This window comes from Centropristis striata, chromosome 22, assembly GCF_030273125.1.
Source record: "Centropristis striata isolate RG_2023a ecotype Rhode Island chromosome 22, C.striata_1.0, whole genome shotgun sequence".
Taxonomy (NCBI): Eukaryota; Metazoa; Chordata; class Actinopteri; order Perciformes; family Serranidae; genus Centropristis; species Centropristis striata.
The window spans coordinates 633,578-650,995 of NC_081538.1; the positions used below are offsets into that span (position 1 = coordinate 633,578).

Genomic DNA, 17,418 nt, shown 5'->3' on the forward strand with positions numbered 1-17,418 from the left:
AAAGATGGACACCTTTGGCCTTGGATAGACGCTGCTTACCAATCATTTGAAAGTCCACATAAAAAAACATATCGTCTCTTTAGATGAGTTTTGTTTTGCTGTGCTTTCTGTCTCGATTATAAAATCAAAAAGCCTCTCTGTGTGTGTTTGAACCCAGCGAGAGAGCTCTTCACTTTGCTTTCCAAACACGATTAATCAACATAATGCATCATGTATGGGCCTGTTGGAAGGGATAATAGGCCAGTATGGCTGCAGTACATAATTAATAATGTAATTAGTGGTTTGTTTGTGTTTGGCTCAATGAATGTAGAACTGCTGGAGTCGTGGTTTTGAAGCCCTTTGCTCCCTTCGTGTTACTGGATAATGTGGTGTGTTCTCATTCCTGTTTCTCTGTTTGTCTCTCCGTCCTCCAGGACTCAAAGCGCTCAGCAGAGATTGTCGCCTCTCCATCTCTGGACGTTTTCCTGCCAGAGGACGAGGACAACCCGTACGAGTCCGTGACCACAGCTGTCACACGCAAACCCTGCTCGCTGGATATTAACCACCGGCTCAACGCCTGTCCAGGCAACGGTAGGGCAGAATAAACAGAATAAAACCTACAGTCAGTGTGTAAACTACAGGTTCAGTTCCTAAAACACAGGTGATGTCCCCCCCATCGTTCTTTAAAATAGAAATTCCCTTTTATGTTCGTGTCCAATCTGTTGCAAAATCTAGTGTCATCACTGAAGAACCTCAGGCTCCTTAGCTTGGATTTCAGGCTCTAGATGCCATTCAAGAACATAACTTCATAGTTATAGTTATAGATAGTTCAGTTCATTGTACTTCCTGCAGTACATGATGTACTGTGCATTCCCAGTTTGGAGAAGAGGACACAATGCAAAAAAACAAAAGTTGGGTGAACTCAAAATTTCAAGGCAACAAACTTCGATGAAATTTTAAGTTGGACAATTAAACTAAATATTTTGTCAACTGTAAGTTGTACTAACTTATAATTTAACATTGTAATAACTTTTAATCCTTACTTCTGCTAACTTCTGCAATGTGCTGAATTGGCACGATTGTAACGCCGCTATGAAATGTCAGCTAATGTTGCGACCACAATTTTGAGTTAGCATTGATATGCTAATGGCTACTCTTGTAGCTGTAACAAGCAGCGCCGCTAGCATCAGTTAGCCGCTAGCATCAGTTAGCCGCTAGCTTTCGCTAATGACCGAATTTCACCGCTTTCCCGCATTTCCCAACAAAGAAATAAGAGTTATCAGAACTATTGTCCCTTGTTGTGAACCCCAACTTAAAGATATAAGTACCAGGATACTTAAGATGGGTAAACATGTTTAGGGTCAGCCTTTGTTTGGGTGGTTGAAATACATTTTGTGTTAGTCCTGGTCTGCAGCAATACATTAATTTGTTTCCTGCCGGTCATGTGGAACATGCAGAACATAAGAGCAGGTTATACATCGACTGTGGATAGTTACCTCATACAACCCACTTCAAAAAAATCCAAACTATCCCTTTAATTTCTTTGCAAATGAGACGTATCCGGCAGTGGAAATGCCATCCCTAAATATGAGGGCAGAAGATGTTATGAATGAAGAGACATTTCTGCATATATTTTGTGATTTTTTTTTTTGTTTGGTAACATTTATTCAAGCTCCAATTTTCCTCTTAAAAAGTTCATTCTTTTTGTCATGTTAGTGGCTTTTAAAAACAAAAGGTTTGTTTCGTTTATTTCTCAGTTAGCTTGTCTGTCAGAGGAGCGTTAATCCATAAGAAATATTAATTCAATTGGTAGTATAATTGTTTTCTTTTCATCACGAAATTAAAAAATGAGTATTAGAATTTCTTGCATAAAGACTGTGGATCAACTATTGTGTGTTTGTCCTCCCAGCCTCCCTCAGCAAGGTCTCTGCTGCTGAGTACTGAGGCACTCTCACTCTACATTTACAGGTTTTATTTTTCTGGTGGATCTTTGTACACTTTGCTTCGTTTTTGGTCCTTATAAAACGTTTGCTTAGAATCATTTGACAGTGGAACATATGGTGCAAGAATCCATATGAACATCCCGCTGTTGTGATGATCACAACTTTAGTGGAGCTTGAACCACCTGAATGCCAAGAGTTTATTCTTTATTCAACATTAACACTAGTTTCATAGCAGTAAACAGGTGTGGGAACCGTGGGTGAGAGTGAGAACAATGTTGTTTGGGATATGTTGTTGAATTTATGCCTTCAGCACTGTTTGGATGGGATTTATTTATTATTATTATTATGGATAATCCACAGATCAGATGTTAATAGTGTCCCCCCTACAGTATTAATCCTAGCTCCTACTTAATGTTCCCTCAGGACAGACACCTTGTTACCTACTGCAGTAATTTAGAGCAGTAGTTCTCAACCTTTTTGAGTCGCGACCTCCAATTTAACATCATGTTGTCTCACTGAACACAATCTCACAGTTCAGATCAGACAAACTCAGTTTATACGACGAATTTTGGACAAATAATGAAGCAGACAACAACTAAAACATCTCTCTGTCTGTGCATTTATATATATATTGTATATTTTATTGTTATTTTTAATCTAAGTGCTTTGCTATCAGTCCAAAGGTCCATTCTGACCTCCTGAGTGTGTAACAGTCAGCTTCAAGACAGAGACTCCTTGGGAAGTAACAACTTGATACTTTGGGATTTGTCAGAAAAGACACAAAATTACCCAAAAAAGAATCAAATTGACCATAAAATGACACAAAATGATCAAAAAAAGACACAAAATGACCAAAAAATTACATAAAATTAAGCAAAAAAGGACTCAAATTGACCACAAAAAATGACCACAATAAGACACAAAATGACCAAAACAAGGAAACAAAATGACCCAAAAAGACACAAATTGACCACAAAATGACAAAAAAAAACACAAAATGACCAAAAAAAAGACATTAAATGACCAAAAAGACTAAAACACATTAACACATGAACACTTTAACACAGTGGAGACAGAGCTGACTTCCAAAATGATTTGGCGACCCCCAGAAATCATCTCGCGACCCCAATTGGGGTCCCGACCCCAAGGTTGAGAATAGCTGCTCTAATGAACATCATCTTTAAAAGAGGAACAGCAGTGATTTTACACATCACAGTCCGTTGTACTCGTGCAAAAGTGTAAAAACTTGCATCAAGTCTCTAGTGTCTCCAGAGGGAGCTGTGTGAGCCTGATGAATCTCCGTCATTAATGTCAGCTGCCTGGTTGCATTGTGGGTAATGTAGGCGGCAGGTTTTGAGAGGCAGAAGAATGTGTAGAATAAAAAAAGACAATATTTCTGCTTCTGCTGCATTGATTTTAATACTATTATCAGCTCTAAGTCATAGAAGTGCTTCATGAGAATCTTATTTTTTCCTGAACTCGTGTGCTTCCATGTTGCATAATTTTGAAATATCAATTTGTTTTAGAGCAGAAGTACAATAACTTTCCTCAGCATTTCTAGTCCTCTAGCTGTAACAGTTTTTATATTTTTTCATGGAAGAAAGTAACCATTTAGTTTCCCAGTTGATCAAATAACACCTATTTGCAAATTGGCTCAGACATAAACACAAACATAGCTTATTTGCATATCCAGCAACAACAGTTTGTTTCTGACCACCTGATAAGAACAATATACACTCAAATATACATACAATATACATTTTCAGATCTGTTTTTGGTCTCAACCAACTCCTGATGTGGCTCTTTAACTTTTAAGGGGTTCAACATTTATGTTTTTTGTCTTTTTATAACTGCTTGTGTGTCAGAAAGTCGGTCCGTTTTCACTAAACTCTGTTTCCAGATTAGTTCAAAAGCTTGAACTTGAGCTTTTATTTTGTCTTTACTTGCTGCCATTTTCTTGCTATTGTGCCTTATTGGTTCTGCACATGTGCAACTGTTAACAGCAATGAGAAGGGAATGAGATTGCTCTATTTGTTGCTTCTTTAATCTTCATTTTTTGATAAAAAAACCCCAAAACGACAAAACTATTTGTCTATTTTTTCCACTTGATTGGGAAAGGGACTTGCTAGATTAGCTGGATGTGGCTTTATATTGTTGCCTGAAACTGGTTTCAGTGGTGAAAGGAACCTAAACAGTGAAACCAAAGCAAAGAGCTGAAAGATGCTAAAACGCCGTGTAGAGCAGCTGGTAGGCTGATGATTACCTCGTCACCTTTCACATTACACATGAATATTTCATCCTTTTTAAAATATCCTGAATCGTTCCACTTCAATAACGTCCCAATATAATAAAAAAAAGCACCTTTTCTAGTCTGACAGCAGCTTAATGCATTCAGAACGATGAGTTTATCTTCAGAGATAAAACAATAAATATTTTACTACCCATCTCTTCCTGGAGCATCAAACTACCGTCCAGAACTATTCAGCACTTTATTCTTGATTCATTCCACTTCCCCGCTGGCGCCCACTCTGTCTTCCAAGCTGTTTTCAGTTTAGGATTCAGCGTGAGTTGATCCTTGAGCCTCGGACCTTCTTCCATCGCTTTGTTTTCTGTGTCTTGTCAGTTGTTTCGGTCTGCGGCGATTCGCTCCGACACCCACGACAACAAACACCCACAATGTGTTTCTTCCCTTCCACTCAGCTCCCATAGCGATGCTACACACTGCAGGTTGTCACGGCAACTGCATCACCGGCTGGTGAGTCACCTGTACGTTGCCATGGGAACTGTCTTGCTAGTGTCACCCCCCCCCCCCCCCCCCCCCCCACCCCCCTCTGACAGGATACTGTAGAGGCCTGTTTTGCCTTTTCACGTGTGCCTTTCCCACGCTCGCCTCTGATTGGCTGCAGGACAGAGAGCTGAGCTGCCCATATAAGTGTGGAGTGTTTGTGTGTGTTTGTGTGTGTTTGTGTGTGTGGACTGGGAGGTTAGCTGCTTTATGTCAAAGTGTCTTTTGGTAGAAAATTGCTCCACTGACGCAAGCGAGCAGTGTGGGTGTTGTGTTTGTTCTCGGCTCTCGGAGCGCTGCTACCTGGCCCAATGAGAGAGAATGGAAGCCAGAGAGACATAAACATGTAACGTGGGAGAGCGAAAGAGTCAGAAAAACAAAATGCAAAAGTCAGAAAAGACAGCAGAGGTGGGGGAGAACACCATGCATTTCCATATCTCTGCTAAAAAATGACGATAGTTGCAGAATGTCTCCCCGGCTGCAGATACTAGAGAGAGCATAAGGAAAGGTGAGCAGCAGCAGATTCTACATTCAGCCAGCGGAGTCGCAGGTCGTCTCAGGCGAAGACAGATACATGAATGTGAAGCTGTGACGCAGCAGGAGAGAAAATCCTGGATTCCTGCTTTGAGTCCAGTCACATGTCGGGCTAATTGGACATGGTGTGAGTCAGTTATCTGCTGGAGAGGAAGCAGACGATGATGCTGATGAGGGAACATGGGGAAAGAAGGATTTAGATAAAAAAAAAAGGGAAGAGAAGAGAGAGACTTGGTGCATTACACTACAAAAAATCATATTTCTCAATAAGTCAGCTAAAAATGTTCCTCTTAGTCGATGTTTTATTGTGCAAGCGATGAAATAATACATTTTTTTCTCCAATGCAAATCAACTTTAATATTATTTACATTCAGATGGTATTGTTATGCATCTAGGTTGAGATTAAACCTACATTTAATGTTGCAGCAACAATAGACAGTAGTATAGTTTGATGTAACAACAATTTAAGAAATGACATAAATGATGCAACTGCCAACCCAAATGTAGCCAGACATATCATGTATAAGTGGAGTAAAATAAGTTTAAAACAATTATATCTGAAGTTTGTGAAATAAGAGGGGATTGTGTTCTTGTGTTGGTCCACACTTCTGCATCGGGTGTGGCGATTCTCTTTTAATTGCTTTTAATTATATCCCTTAATTAATGACTCAATTAAATAAGGACTTTAATGACTTTAATGGACTAATTAAACAGCTCTTGTTGTGCCCACTACAACGATACTTTCTCTTTTTTTAAGATGGTAAACAGAGAGGCCAAATAAGATTTGTTAAAACGAAGCAAAACAGTTGAACAAAGTGAGACTTTTTTGCTGCTGATATGAAGTAACTTGGTTCCTTGGTTAGTTACCACTCGGCCTCAAAACAGGATCAGCTGATCATCATGAGACATGCAGCGATCAGCTCAAAGATAATAGGATTAAAATAGGTGAAGAGCCAAAACATTCAAACCAAACTAAAGACTCAGAGGTTTTTCCTCCACACTAGTGTCAGGAGGAGAGATGTTCCTGATATTAACATGCAAACCTTGAACTTCTCTGCAGACTTTACCCAGCCAGCTCCCAACTACCAAGTGTGTGTAATGTTTGACTGAGCCCCTGGGCGTCTTGAGACATGACATTTCTATCATGTTTCTAGCACGAAACTACAAGAATACAAACATCCAATAAGAAGAGCAAAGAAGAAGAGACATTTACAGCAAAATGCCAACAAAACCGGAGAGAGGAAGAGATTCAGGAAGTTATTTCTCTTCTGTTCTGATGCCAAAATGGTCATAGAAATTCAAGGAGACTGGTGGTTTTTGACCAAATTACGAAGCGGCTACATGATGACAGCTGTATTATTACATCATGCCCAGCCTCCTGCACGCTCTCAACCAAATGCAGCGTTTTCAATCAGCAAGAATGTGTCTGACATGTTCTCCTGTTATGTGCAACTCTAAACAATGTCTGCTCTCTGCACCAGTTTCATGAGTTCATCTAAGAAGAAATGGCTTTAAACTGTGATCATATTCATGATATCAGTAACAACCCAAGTCTGTTTGGTCCATTTGGTTTGCATAAATGTAAGTGGAGTAAATAAAAATTGTGGAGGGGCGTGTAGAGAGGTGGAGGGCAGGAAATAAACTTGCAGTATTATTTCTTATTGTTTGTAAAGTTGATGGTGGAACATGTAAACAGTGAAATAAATGAAACAACGTGCAGCTGAATGCACCATGAAGCACCTTGTGCTTGATCTATCGTGTGCAGCTGTGCATGAATCATTTCTCTTCCAGTTGATCTTGAATAATTTTATAAACGTCATTGTTTTTGTGGACTTTATTCAGCATCTCCTGTTGTGATGTTGTTATTTATGTGCCATGCGGGTAGCCGTCAATCTGCTGCTTTTTGGATAATTTCCTGTGACTGGGTCGGATTTTGTTCCACGGTTTGTTTGTTTTGGTCCACACCAGTATAGTAGAGTATAATTTAAGTGTTCTCAAGCAACCTAAGTTCTACCTGAGTTCAACCTGAGTTCTATTGGAATGGACTAAACTTCAAGCTGTGAAAGCCTCCTAACAGATAGTGGTGTCAACAATAATCGATTCGGCGATGCATCGCAATGCGGGGCATGCACGATTCAGCATCGATGGGGCAAAGTGCCATAATCGATTATGTTTATTTCCTGTCCTCCAGTGGAAAGTTGTGGGGGACAGGGTGGGAATTCCCCACACTCTGGCCTTGATGCCCTGTGAAAAAATTTTCAATTTACGGCCAAGGTGGCCTTTGAGCCGCTGTCAAAGTTCCAGTAAACACAACGCTAACCCGACCCACTCCCCGTCCTTCCAGACCTGTGCACATCAACACATGGCTCATTTGAATATTCAAATGAGCCATGTGTTGATGCAGCACAGGTAAGCTAGCGGGACAAGCTGTTTTGATATGTTGTGACTGAACTATGTGGTAGTATTTGACAGAACTTAACATTTACGTTTTTATAGAAAGTACTATTGATAGGTAATTACCATTGTATTTGCCTATTTAAAGTCGACTCGTTAACGTTACATTTTTGCGTCATGAAAACTAGCATAGCTAGCTAGCTGGGATAGCGCTAACGTCTTCCCTAGCTCAAGGACAAGGGCTCCACATTTAGCTGATGTAGATTTCACCTCAGCAGGTTCCTTTTTTATGGCAGGAGGAGGCATTTCTCTTTCCTTACTCTTAGATGAACTCAGGCAGGAGATTCATTTTGCCATCTTTTCAAAATATAGCCAATAAAATCTGTTGTTATTAGGCCTATCTGACTGCTTGTATTGCCTCATGACTGACGAAAAATGTCCCTTGTTGTGTGCAGTATAATTGTGATGCATCGCAGAATCGAATTGAATCGAATCGTTACCTGGTGAATTGTAGTCGAATCGAATTGTGAGGGCAGTGCCAATGCACACCCCTACTAACAGATCCACATTTCCAGTCTCTACCTGCTGGATTTGCTCTTTCCCTGAGCTCACACCGACCTACCAACCACTCAGTACTGAAACAAAAGGCCATTGGCGATGTCGAAAAGTTTCTTGAAACAAGTGAGTTGCACGATAAACTTAGCTCAGCAGAATGATCTTTTGAGAACAACGTGAGGCTGGAGGATATTTTTTGCAGTGTAAGCTGCTATCACCTGTCCTGTCTGCTGCTGTGGGCTGCTGCAGTCTCTGGTTGGTACAGTACAGCTCAGATAATCAGGCCGGCTTGATCAGAATCCATCTGCTGCCTGTCAGTCAGGAACACCAGGGAGCTGCTGTCACCCTGAACAGCTCCTCGCTTCTCCACGTCTCTCTCCTTTTATTCTACTTTTATCAGTCTGTTCCTAACTTCCTCCTCTAGCTGTTGTCCTGAGATTTGTCCACAACCTGTTCGAAGCACCGTCCCACTTTTGGCGCTGTTGTGTTCATGAACGACCACATGGGAAAGATCTGATGATGTCCCATCGACCATATGTCCTCTGACACGGCAGCTGTCACTTCTGACGGTGAATAAATGGAATTCTCCTCTTTGTAATGCGACACACGCTTAGTGCAGACTGCTGTGCATAATCCTACCAGTCAATGAGTCATTTTGTACATTAACTCAGGATTATACTTATTATATGAGATGTATTTCTTTCGTTACAAATGAGCGGATCTGTTTCTGCTGCAGACACAGTTTGTGTGTCACATGCATTTAATTTGTTCTTCATGTGTGCAGATTGTGACATAAAAAACCTGGATGTCAATCTTTCAGAAACCAGTGCTTCAGCTTGTGGTTTCATGTTTTCGTCTCATCAATAGACTCTTTTCCCAGCCAGCGTTCTGGTCCTTCAGGTGCTACTGATAACGTTGGAAATGAATGTTTTCCTTTCAGCTGGTTCCAGGATCCTGCTATTGTTCATGCTGGCTCTCTCTCATGGCTTACTGTGGGACTGAAACCCTCCTCCACCCAGTCAGCTGGTTCTTCAACCGGCTCTCATCAGGGTTGTTGGGACCTCGCTGCTGTCTACTGCAGTAGTTCTCAACCTTTTTGAGTTGGGACCCCCAATTTAACATGCATGTTGTCCGCATTGACCCCCGCTCACTGAACACAATCTCCACGCACAGTTCAGATCAGACAAACTCAGTTGATACGACGAATTTTGGACAAATAATGAAGCAGACAACAACTAAAAACAGTCAGCTCACAAAATGAGAAGACAGAATAACAAAAAAAACCCACAGAAGACATAAAAATGACCAAAAAAGACACAAAATAACAAAAAAAGACACAAAACAACAAAAAAAGACACAAAATAACTAAAACAGACACAAAAAAGACACATAAAAGACACATAAATTACACCAATGACAAAAAAGACACAAAATGACCAAAAAAAGACACAAAATAACTAAAATAGACACAAAAAAGAAACATAAATGACACCAATGACAAAAAAAGACACAAAATAACTAAAAAAGACACAACAACAGACAAAAAAATTACCAAAAAAAGACACAAAATGACTTACAAAGACACGTAAAGACATGAAAAGGATTCAAAAATAGACAAAATATCCCTTTAAGACTCCAGAGAGTTAAACTATAATGTAACATTCTGGGTTCCTTTTGTGTACAATGACAAAAAAAAGGTTAGAATTGTTCCATTGTTCATCGTTATAAATTGATCATTTTATTATTAATTAGACACAGGGGCCACAGCAGGGGCCAAAGGCTTCTACACGGGGCAGTGGCCCCTGGAGGCCCCTGGTTAGAACCACCACTGCTGTTTCTAACCGAAGCTTGGCAGAAATGTTCTCCATAACATTTTATCCCTCAATATTTAAAGATTGCAGTTTTGACCTGGACACAGCAGATTGTTTTCCACTGAAAGCAGAATCCTTCCTTCACCAATAACTGAGCGTGTGTGAGTCTGAGTGTGTGCTTGAACGCAGCAGATCTTCTGTTAACAACAGTTCTAGCTCAGTAGTTCTGCACTGCCGGGTCGCCGTGCAGACACAAAGACTGCAGCGACACAAAGCGTAGCAGAGGAATGTGATGGTGGAGATAGGAGGACAGGCGAGGAGTGGAGAGGAGGAGCTGCAGCCTCCTCACGTACGGAGCAGACAGAAACTCAGCGCTCAGAGCAGAAGAGCCTCTTTCTGCTATCGACTGACTCCTCCTGAGATAAACACACACTGTCTGAGAGGTAAACAAGCCACTGCTGACGTGTTCAACATGAAGCAACCAGCCAACCTGTCTGGGTCTACACTGCAAAAAAAACAACTTGTGTTTTTTGGCCTAAAACAGTGATTTAAGTTGGTAAAACTTGGAAATATAAATTACTGACATTTAGGGCAATAATGTAAGTTAGCACAACAAAGGAAGCCAGTTGTCTGCTCAAAAACAAGTTGGTGAGTTGTTGTTACTTATATCTTTAAGTTGGGGTTCACAACAAGGGACAATAGTTCTGATAACTCTTATTTCTTTGTTGGGAAATTCGGTCATTAGCGAAAGCTAGCGGCTAACAGATGCTAGCGGCTAACAGATGCTAGCGGCTAATTGATGCTAGCGGCTAACTGATGCTAGTGGCTAACTGGCGCTAGCAGCTAACTGATGCTAGCGGCGCTGCTTGTTACAGCTACAAGAGTAGCCATTAGCGTATCAATGCTAACTCAAAATTGTGGCCGCAACATTAGCTGACATTTCATAGCGGCGTTACAATCGTGCCAATTCAGCACATTGCAGAAGTTAGCAGAAGTAAGGATTAAAAGTTATTACAATGTTAAATTATAAGTTAGTACAACTTACAGTTGAGTTGACAAAAATCTGAATTCAGAGTTGAGCAAACTCAAAAACAAAACTTAAAATATTTATAACTTTTTTGCAGTGTGAGACTGCAGCATAAAGTATAAAAACATTAAAAAAGAGTAGCCATTTGTGTATCAATGCTAACTCAAAATTGTGGTCACAACATTAGCTGACATTTCATAGCGAAACTAAGCATTATTTGTGTCATTTCTTTAAGGCTGACATAAATATTCAATCAATATCACTTTTAAATGTTCTTGGAGAAAAAAAGCTGCTTTTTTCCCACTTTTTTCTCGTAAATCTGCGACTTTTTTAGCGCAGATTTGCCACTTTAAATCTCTTAAATCTGCTACTTTTTTTCTTGTAGATTTGCCACTTTAATCTAGTAAATTTGCAGCTTCTTTCTCTAAATATTACCTGAAGTTACCAAATATAGTTCTTTGCTTGATAAAGGGTTAATCAGTGTGTTAATTCCCATCAGCTGCCACCTGGATGATGTCAGAGCAGGAGGCAGCAGTAACATGCTTCATGTGACTGAGTTGAGATCAGCCAGTAGTGCGATTGTCAGCACGCTTGTTAATCAAAGACGTCAAATGAAAACAGGTTGAAATCAATGATCAGTTTAAGTTAACGCCGTTTAGGTACCGAAACATGGTACCGTTTGATTTTACATGAATCGGTACTCGGTAGTACCTACCGAATTCGGTACACATCCCTATTAAAGTGGTAAATCTGCGCGAAAAAAGTTGCAGATTTACGAGAAAAAAGTGGGAAAAAAGCAACTTTTTTCTCCAAGATTCCCCACTTTAACCCTTAATAGGACACTCATTGAAATACTTGCAAATTCCAAATTTCAACCCTAGAGAATATTGGAGGATATTACATACAGCCAGAATGTGTAAAGAAAACCATAAGAAAATTATATTTTGAGAAAAAAAGTTTACTAGATTAAAGTGGCAAATCTACAAGAAAAAAATTTGCAGATTTATGAGATTTAAAGTGGTGAATCTGGGAGAAAAAAGTTGCTATTTTCCACTTTTTTCTCGTAAATCTGCAACTTTTTTCGCACAGATTTGCCACTTTAATCTAGTAAATTTGCATCTTTTTTCTCTAAATATTACCTGAAGTTACCAAATATAGTTCTTTGCCTGATAAAGGGTTAATCAGTGTGTTAATTCCCATTAGAGCAGGAGGTAACATGCTTCATGTGAATGAGATCAGCCAGTCAGTCTGCAGCTCTGAGAGTTTCTGAATGAAGGTTCCCCTCTTATATTAACTTCTCCCTGCTGGATAAAGCTGTGATGTTTCAGCATCTCACTCCATTTATCCCACTTTAGCTCAGAGAGGCTAATGGCAGCATGTTGTACCTCCAGGGCTCCAGCATTAAACAGGTCGAGGCCCATTGACTTGTTTAAAGAGAAGCAATAGAGCGTCTGCCTCTTTGGCAGCCTGCAGGAATCAGTGTTTGGAGCCGGTTTACATTGGTTTCTTTTTATTTATTTCTTCAGTTTGGGGTCTTAGATTCCCACTGAAGTTTAGTTTGTCAGTTTCCAACTTTTGTTCACTTGGCATTTCTAACAGAGAAGTTTTCTAAAAGAGAAGTTTAAATGGATATGTTCTCTTAAAAGATTGATCTGTCTCCCAATACTTTCTGACTTCCCCAGTCTGTCTGTGGCGCCTTGCTTTTTCCAAAGGTCCTTTCTTCAATAATACATGGTCTTAATAATAAAATAAAACATCTGGGCACTGTAGTTTCTAGCCAGCAATAATTTAACAGGAATAAATGGTGTATTTGTTGGGGGACTTGTATCTTGTACTGAGTATTTATGGCATCAGGACAGAGTATGTGGGAATGAGTCAAATTCACAGAACTTGTGTACATGGTTATGATGAGGCTCATTGATGGAATTCAGCTAGATCAGAAGTCTAGATCAGTAGTTCTCAACCTTTTTTGCCACAAAATTACCCAAAAAAGAATCAAATTGACCTCAAAATGACACAAAATGATAAAAAAAGACATAAAATGACCAAAAAATTACATAAAATTTAGCAAAAAGGGACTCAAATTGACTACAAGATGACAAACAATTACCACAAAAAGACACAAAATTACCCAAAAAGACGTAAAATGACCTAAAAAAGACACAAAATTACCAAAACAAAGACACAAAATTACCAAAAAAAAAGACACAAAATGACCAGAAAAGACACAAAATTACCTAAAAAAGACACAAAAAAGAGACAAAATGACAAAAAAAACACAAAAATTACCAAAAAGACTAAAACACATGAACACTTTAACACAGTGGAGACAGAGCTGACTTCCTAAATGATTTGGCGACCCCCAGAAATCATCTCGCGACCCCAATTGGGGTCCCGACCCCAAGGTTGAGAATAGCTGGTCTACAGCACACGATAACTGAATATATCAGGCTTTGGCTTGACTTTGACTGTTTTTTTGTGCATATTTTGTAACAAAAGTATGCATATTAGCAACCTTAGCCTTTATTAAAGACATTACAGAACAGTGAAATATTGTTTTCACTTTCAAATATTGTTGAAATATTATTATTTTATTTTTTTTTAATATTTTTTATTTAATAATCCATCATAATTGATATGACAATTTTCTTTGTGCATAGTAGATCATCATGCATATAAAATTATATTTAAAAAAGTTGTTCATACTTTCTATCTGTTTTTTATTTTTATTCCTGGTGCTTTGATTTTTAAGAAAGTAAAGCTTGCCTCATCTTATAACTTAACCCATTGACGCCTAAAATGCCTGTAAAACCTCTGGGAGATTTAAAATCAGCCCCTAAAACCTGAAGTTTTTCTGTAAATTCAACAGAAGTGTCAACTCTTCTACTAAATAATAGATTTTTCAGCCTCTGTAGCAGATAGAAATTAAATTCAAAAAGTATTTGAGAGCTTATACAAATACTACAAAACGACGTATCCGCTTTCCAGGCTTCAATGGGTTAAAAAAAGCCAGAAATAGCAAAAATCTTCTCACTGTAGCTTTGTAAGCCTGTTACATCTTTGTTACAGTTGTTCAGTATTTGATCAGATTTGAGACATTGTGTTGCGAGCAAAGCTGTAATTTGCCTCTCTGACATAGAACACACACACACACACACACACACACACACACACACACACACCGTCAAACATATGAAATGCTGCTTGTCAGCCTGGCACAGAGGCAGAACTGACAGCCTGAGGAACACGTCTGGAACTGACAGTTTTGGTCTTGTTAGGCGTGAGGAGAGAGGACAGCTGATTTAAACGCCTTCTCATACGAAGACACACACTTCCTGTACACACACACACTGCTGCATTCATGCATTAACACACTGTGCAGACGGCCTTTAATGTACACAGAGATACGTTTGTGTAAAAGACACACATGGTGAATCTGTGAATGCTCGGCATGCAGAGAAGATCTGAACCCTGTGAAACCTGTTAAAGCATTCAAAGTTTCTCATGTTCCCACCAAGGTTATTATAGTTAACGAAAACTAACGAAATAACGAAAACTAGAATTGAAAAAACATTTTCGTTAACTGAAATAAAAATAAAAACTAGAGTTTTTAAAAAAACGATAACTAACTGAAACTGTATTGTGTGGTTACAAAACTAACTAAAACTAACTAAAATTATAGTGAAAATGTCCTTAGTTTTCGTTTTTGTCAACTTTTTTCATTCATAATTCAGTGTTTCTATTTGAACATGCAACACATGGTGAATATGTTTACTGAGACTGGGATGTTTACACTAGAACCAAAATACAAAACAGTTAATAACCTTATTGGGGCTGAGATGATAAACCAAAGGACATAAAGGAAACATTTATTATGACCTCTTTGAATCTGGCACCCAACACATAGCCCATTACAAAAAAACTAAAACTAACACTAAAACTAATAAAAAGTAAACTAAAACTAAACATTTTCAAAAAATAAAAACTAAACTAAAACTAGAAAACTCACTCTAAAAACGAACTAAAACTAACTGAATTTGAAAACAAAAATTCACAACAAAATTAAAACTAAAACTAATGAAAAATCCAAAACTATTCTAACCTTGGTTCCCAGACGCCGCGTCTCCTTCATATGGATGTAAACATTTAGGATTATTATATTTCCCCACAGATTTATCACGTCTGTGCTCCCATGCATGTGTTATGTATATTAACCTCTATGTCATGGGTCTCAAACTCACGGCCCGCGGGCCAATTGCGGCCCTCGTGACGATATTTTGTGGCCCTCAGTTTGATATGAAAGTTTAATGTGAGTTTTATATGAATGGCACTTTACCGTGTTGTGTGTGGAAGGTCCCTTTAATTACTTTTTTTTTTGGGTAATTTTGTGTCTTTTTTAAAATAATTTTGTTTAAAAAAAAATAAATGTATCTTTTTTTGGTAATTTTGTCTTTTTTTTGTCATTTTGTGTTTTGTTTTTTTCTCATTTTGTCTTTTTTGGGGTCATTTTGTTTCTTTTTCAAGTAATTTAGTTTTTCCTGTCATTTTGTGTCGTTTTTGATCATTCTGTGTCCTTTTTTCTCACTTTGTGTCTTTTTTTGTGTCTTTTTAAAGTAATTAAGGTTTTTTATTCTGTCATTTTGTGTCATTTTTTTGTAATTTTGTATCTTTTTTAAAATAATTTTGTTTAAAAAAAAAAATGGTATCTTTTTTTGGTAATTTTGTCTTTTTTTTATTTTGTGGTTTTTTTTTGTCATTTTGTCTTTTTTGGGGTCATTTTGTTTCTTTTTCAAGTAATTTAGTTTTTCCTGTCATTTTGTGTCTTTTTTTTAAAGAATTTTGTGTCTGTTTTGGTAATTCTGTGTATTTTTTTGTCATTTTGTGTCGTTTTTGATCATTCTGTGTCCTTTTTTCTCACTTTGTGTCTTTTTAAAGTAATTAAGATTTTTTTTCTGTCATTTTGTGTCATTTTTTTGTAATTTTGTGTCTTTTTTTGGTCATTTTGATACTGCCTCCAGTGGCCCCCAGGTAATTTGAGTTTGAGACCCCTGCTCTATGTGCAAACTCAGACATATATCCCCTCTGGCAAGGACTCAGAGTGTTTCCCAGGAGTGAGACACACACACACACACACACACACATCCATCATCAAAGCCTCCGTGTTGACAGGCTTATTTACTCAATAGGACAAAACCTCAATCTCTATCTATATATATCCCTCTGTTGCATCCGTCCTTTCTTCTCTCTTTCTCTCATTTTTCTTGTTTTTGTTTTATCTATTTACGCCCACAGTCGATCACTGATTCAGCTGCAGGCAGCTCTTTGTGATGTGGCTCTATTTGCGTGTTTGTGTGTGTGTGTGTGTGTGTGTGTGTGTCTGCAGCTGTGTGTATCTGCACAAACCCCTAAGTAAAATCAAGTACCTTCGTCTGTGTATGAACACACACACACACACATGTGTTGATAGATGTGAGAGCATGCTGTGAAGTCACTTTCCCTGAAGGAGAGTGTGTGTGTGTGTGTGTGTGTGTGTGTGTGTGATTGTGTGTCTGTTGAAATTCGAACTAAACATATGATGGAAGAAGGTGGTGAGAGGATTCAGACACTTTATCAGAGGCAATATGACCATTTAATGAGTAAAAAAAGCATGCATTTAGACCAGACCTGGGCAATATAACCGCAGTGCTTTTATTTTGGAAAAAAAAAAGCAAAGATTAGCATTAGCACTAGAGCTAACAAGCACTTTTACTATAGTTAAGACAACAAATATAGCCACTAATATATATGACAGAAGAAAATAAAGTCTAACAAACCTTGTGTCCTGTCAGTCAGCCACTATAGAAGCCTTTTAATACTTTATATTAACTTTATATGAATTACTACGTACTCATTATTATTTACCGTTTGTTTTTTCATTTAACCGTTCTACCGGTTATTTCCTGTCACTACCTTTCAAAATGAAAGCACCCGTTTCACACTGGATGGCACCTTTTCAAAATAAAAGCATCACAACATTGTTAAACACCTTGAAAATGTACAAACATGAAAAACAAGCTATATAATACAAAAACACAAATAGGAACCTTGCTAAATGTCATTTACAGTTGTGTTTAAAATAAATGTTAAAGTGATATAGTGATTGGAGTATTTACTACTTTTTACTGCTATATTTGATTTACTCCACATTAACAGTCTCATCATAACATGTGTTCCTATCAGTAGCAGCTCAAAACCAGATAATTTACTGTGTTTTATAAAGCAATTACATTAATATTGAGTTGTGTTCTCATGCACCTTGAACCAAAACAACAACAACAACAACAACAACATTTCCTCCTCGGTAGAGTCGGTTCACTCCACAAAACATTCTGTTCTCATTCAGAGGTCAAA

General features: G+C 38.3%; 1 protein-coding gene across 1 annotated transcript in view; it reads left to right on the top strand.

Moving 5' to 3' along the window:
- Positions 1-245: 245 nt before the first annotated feature.
- LOC131961078 (ankyrin repeat and sterile alpha motif domain-containing protein 1B-like) overlaps positions 246-17,418 on the top strand; it is a 45,951-nt gene continuing 28,778 nt past the window's right edge. The window contains exons 1-2 of the mRNA XM_059326352.1: positions 246-254; positions 414-570. Of these exons, the coding sequence (XP_059182335.1) occupies positions 246-254; positions 414-570 (166 nt within the window). The remainder of the gene's footprint in view (positions 255-413; positions 571-17,418) is intronic.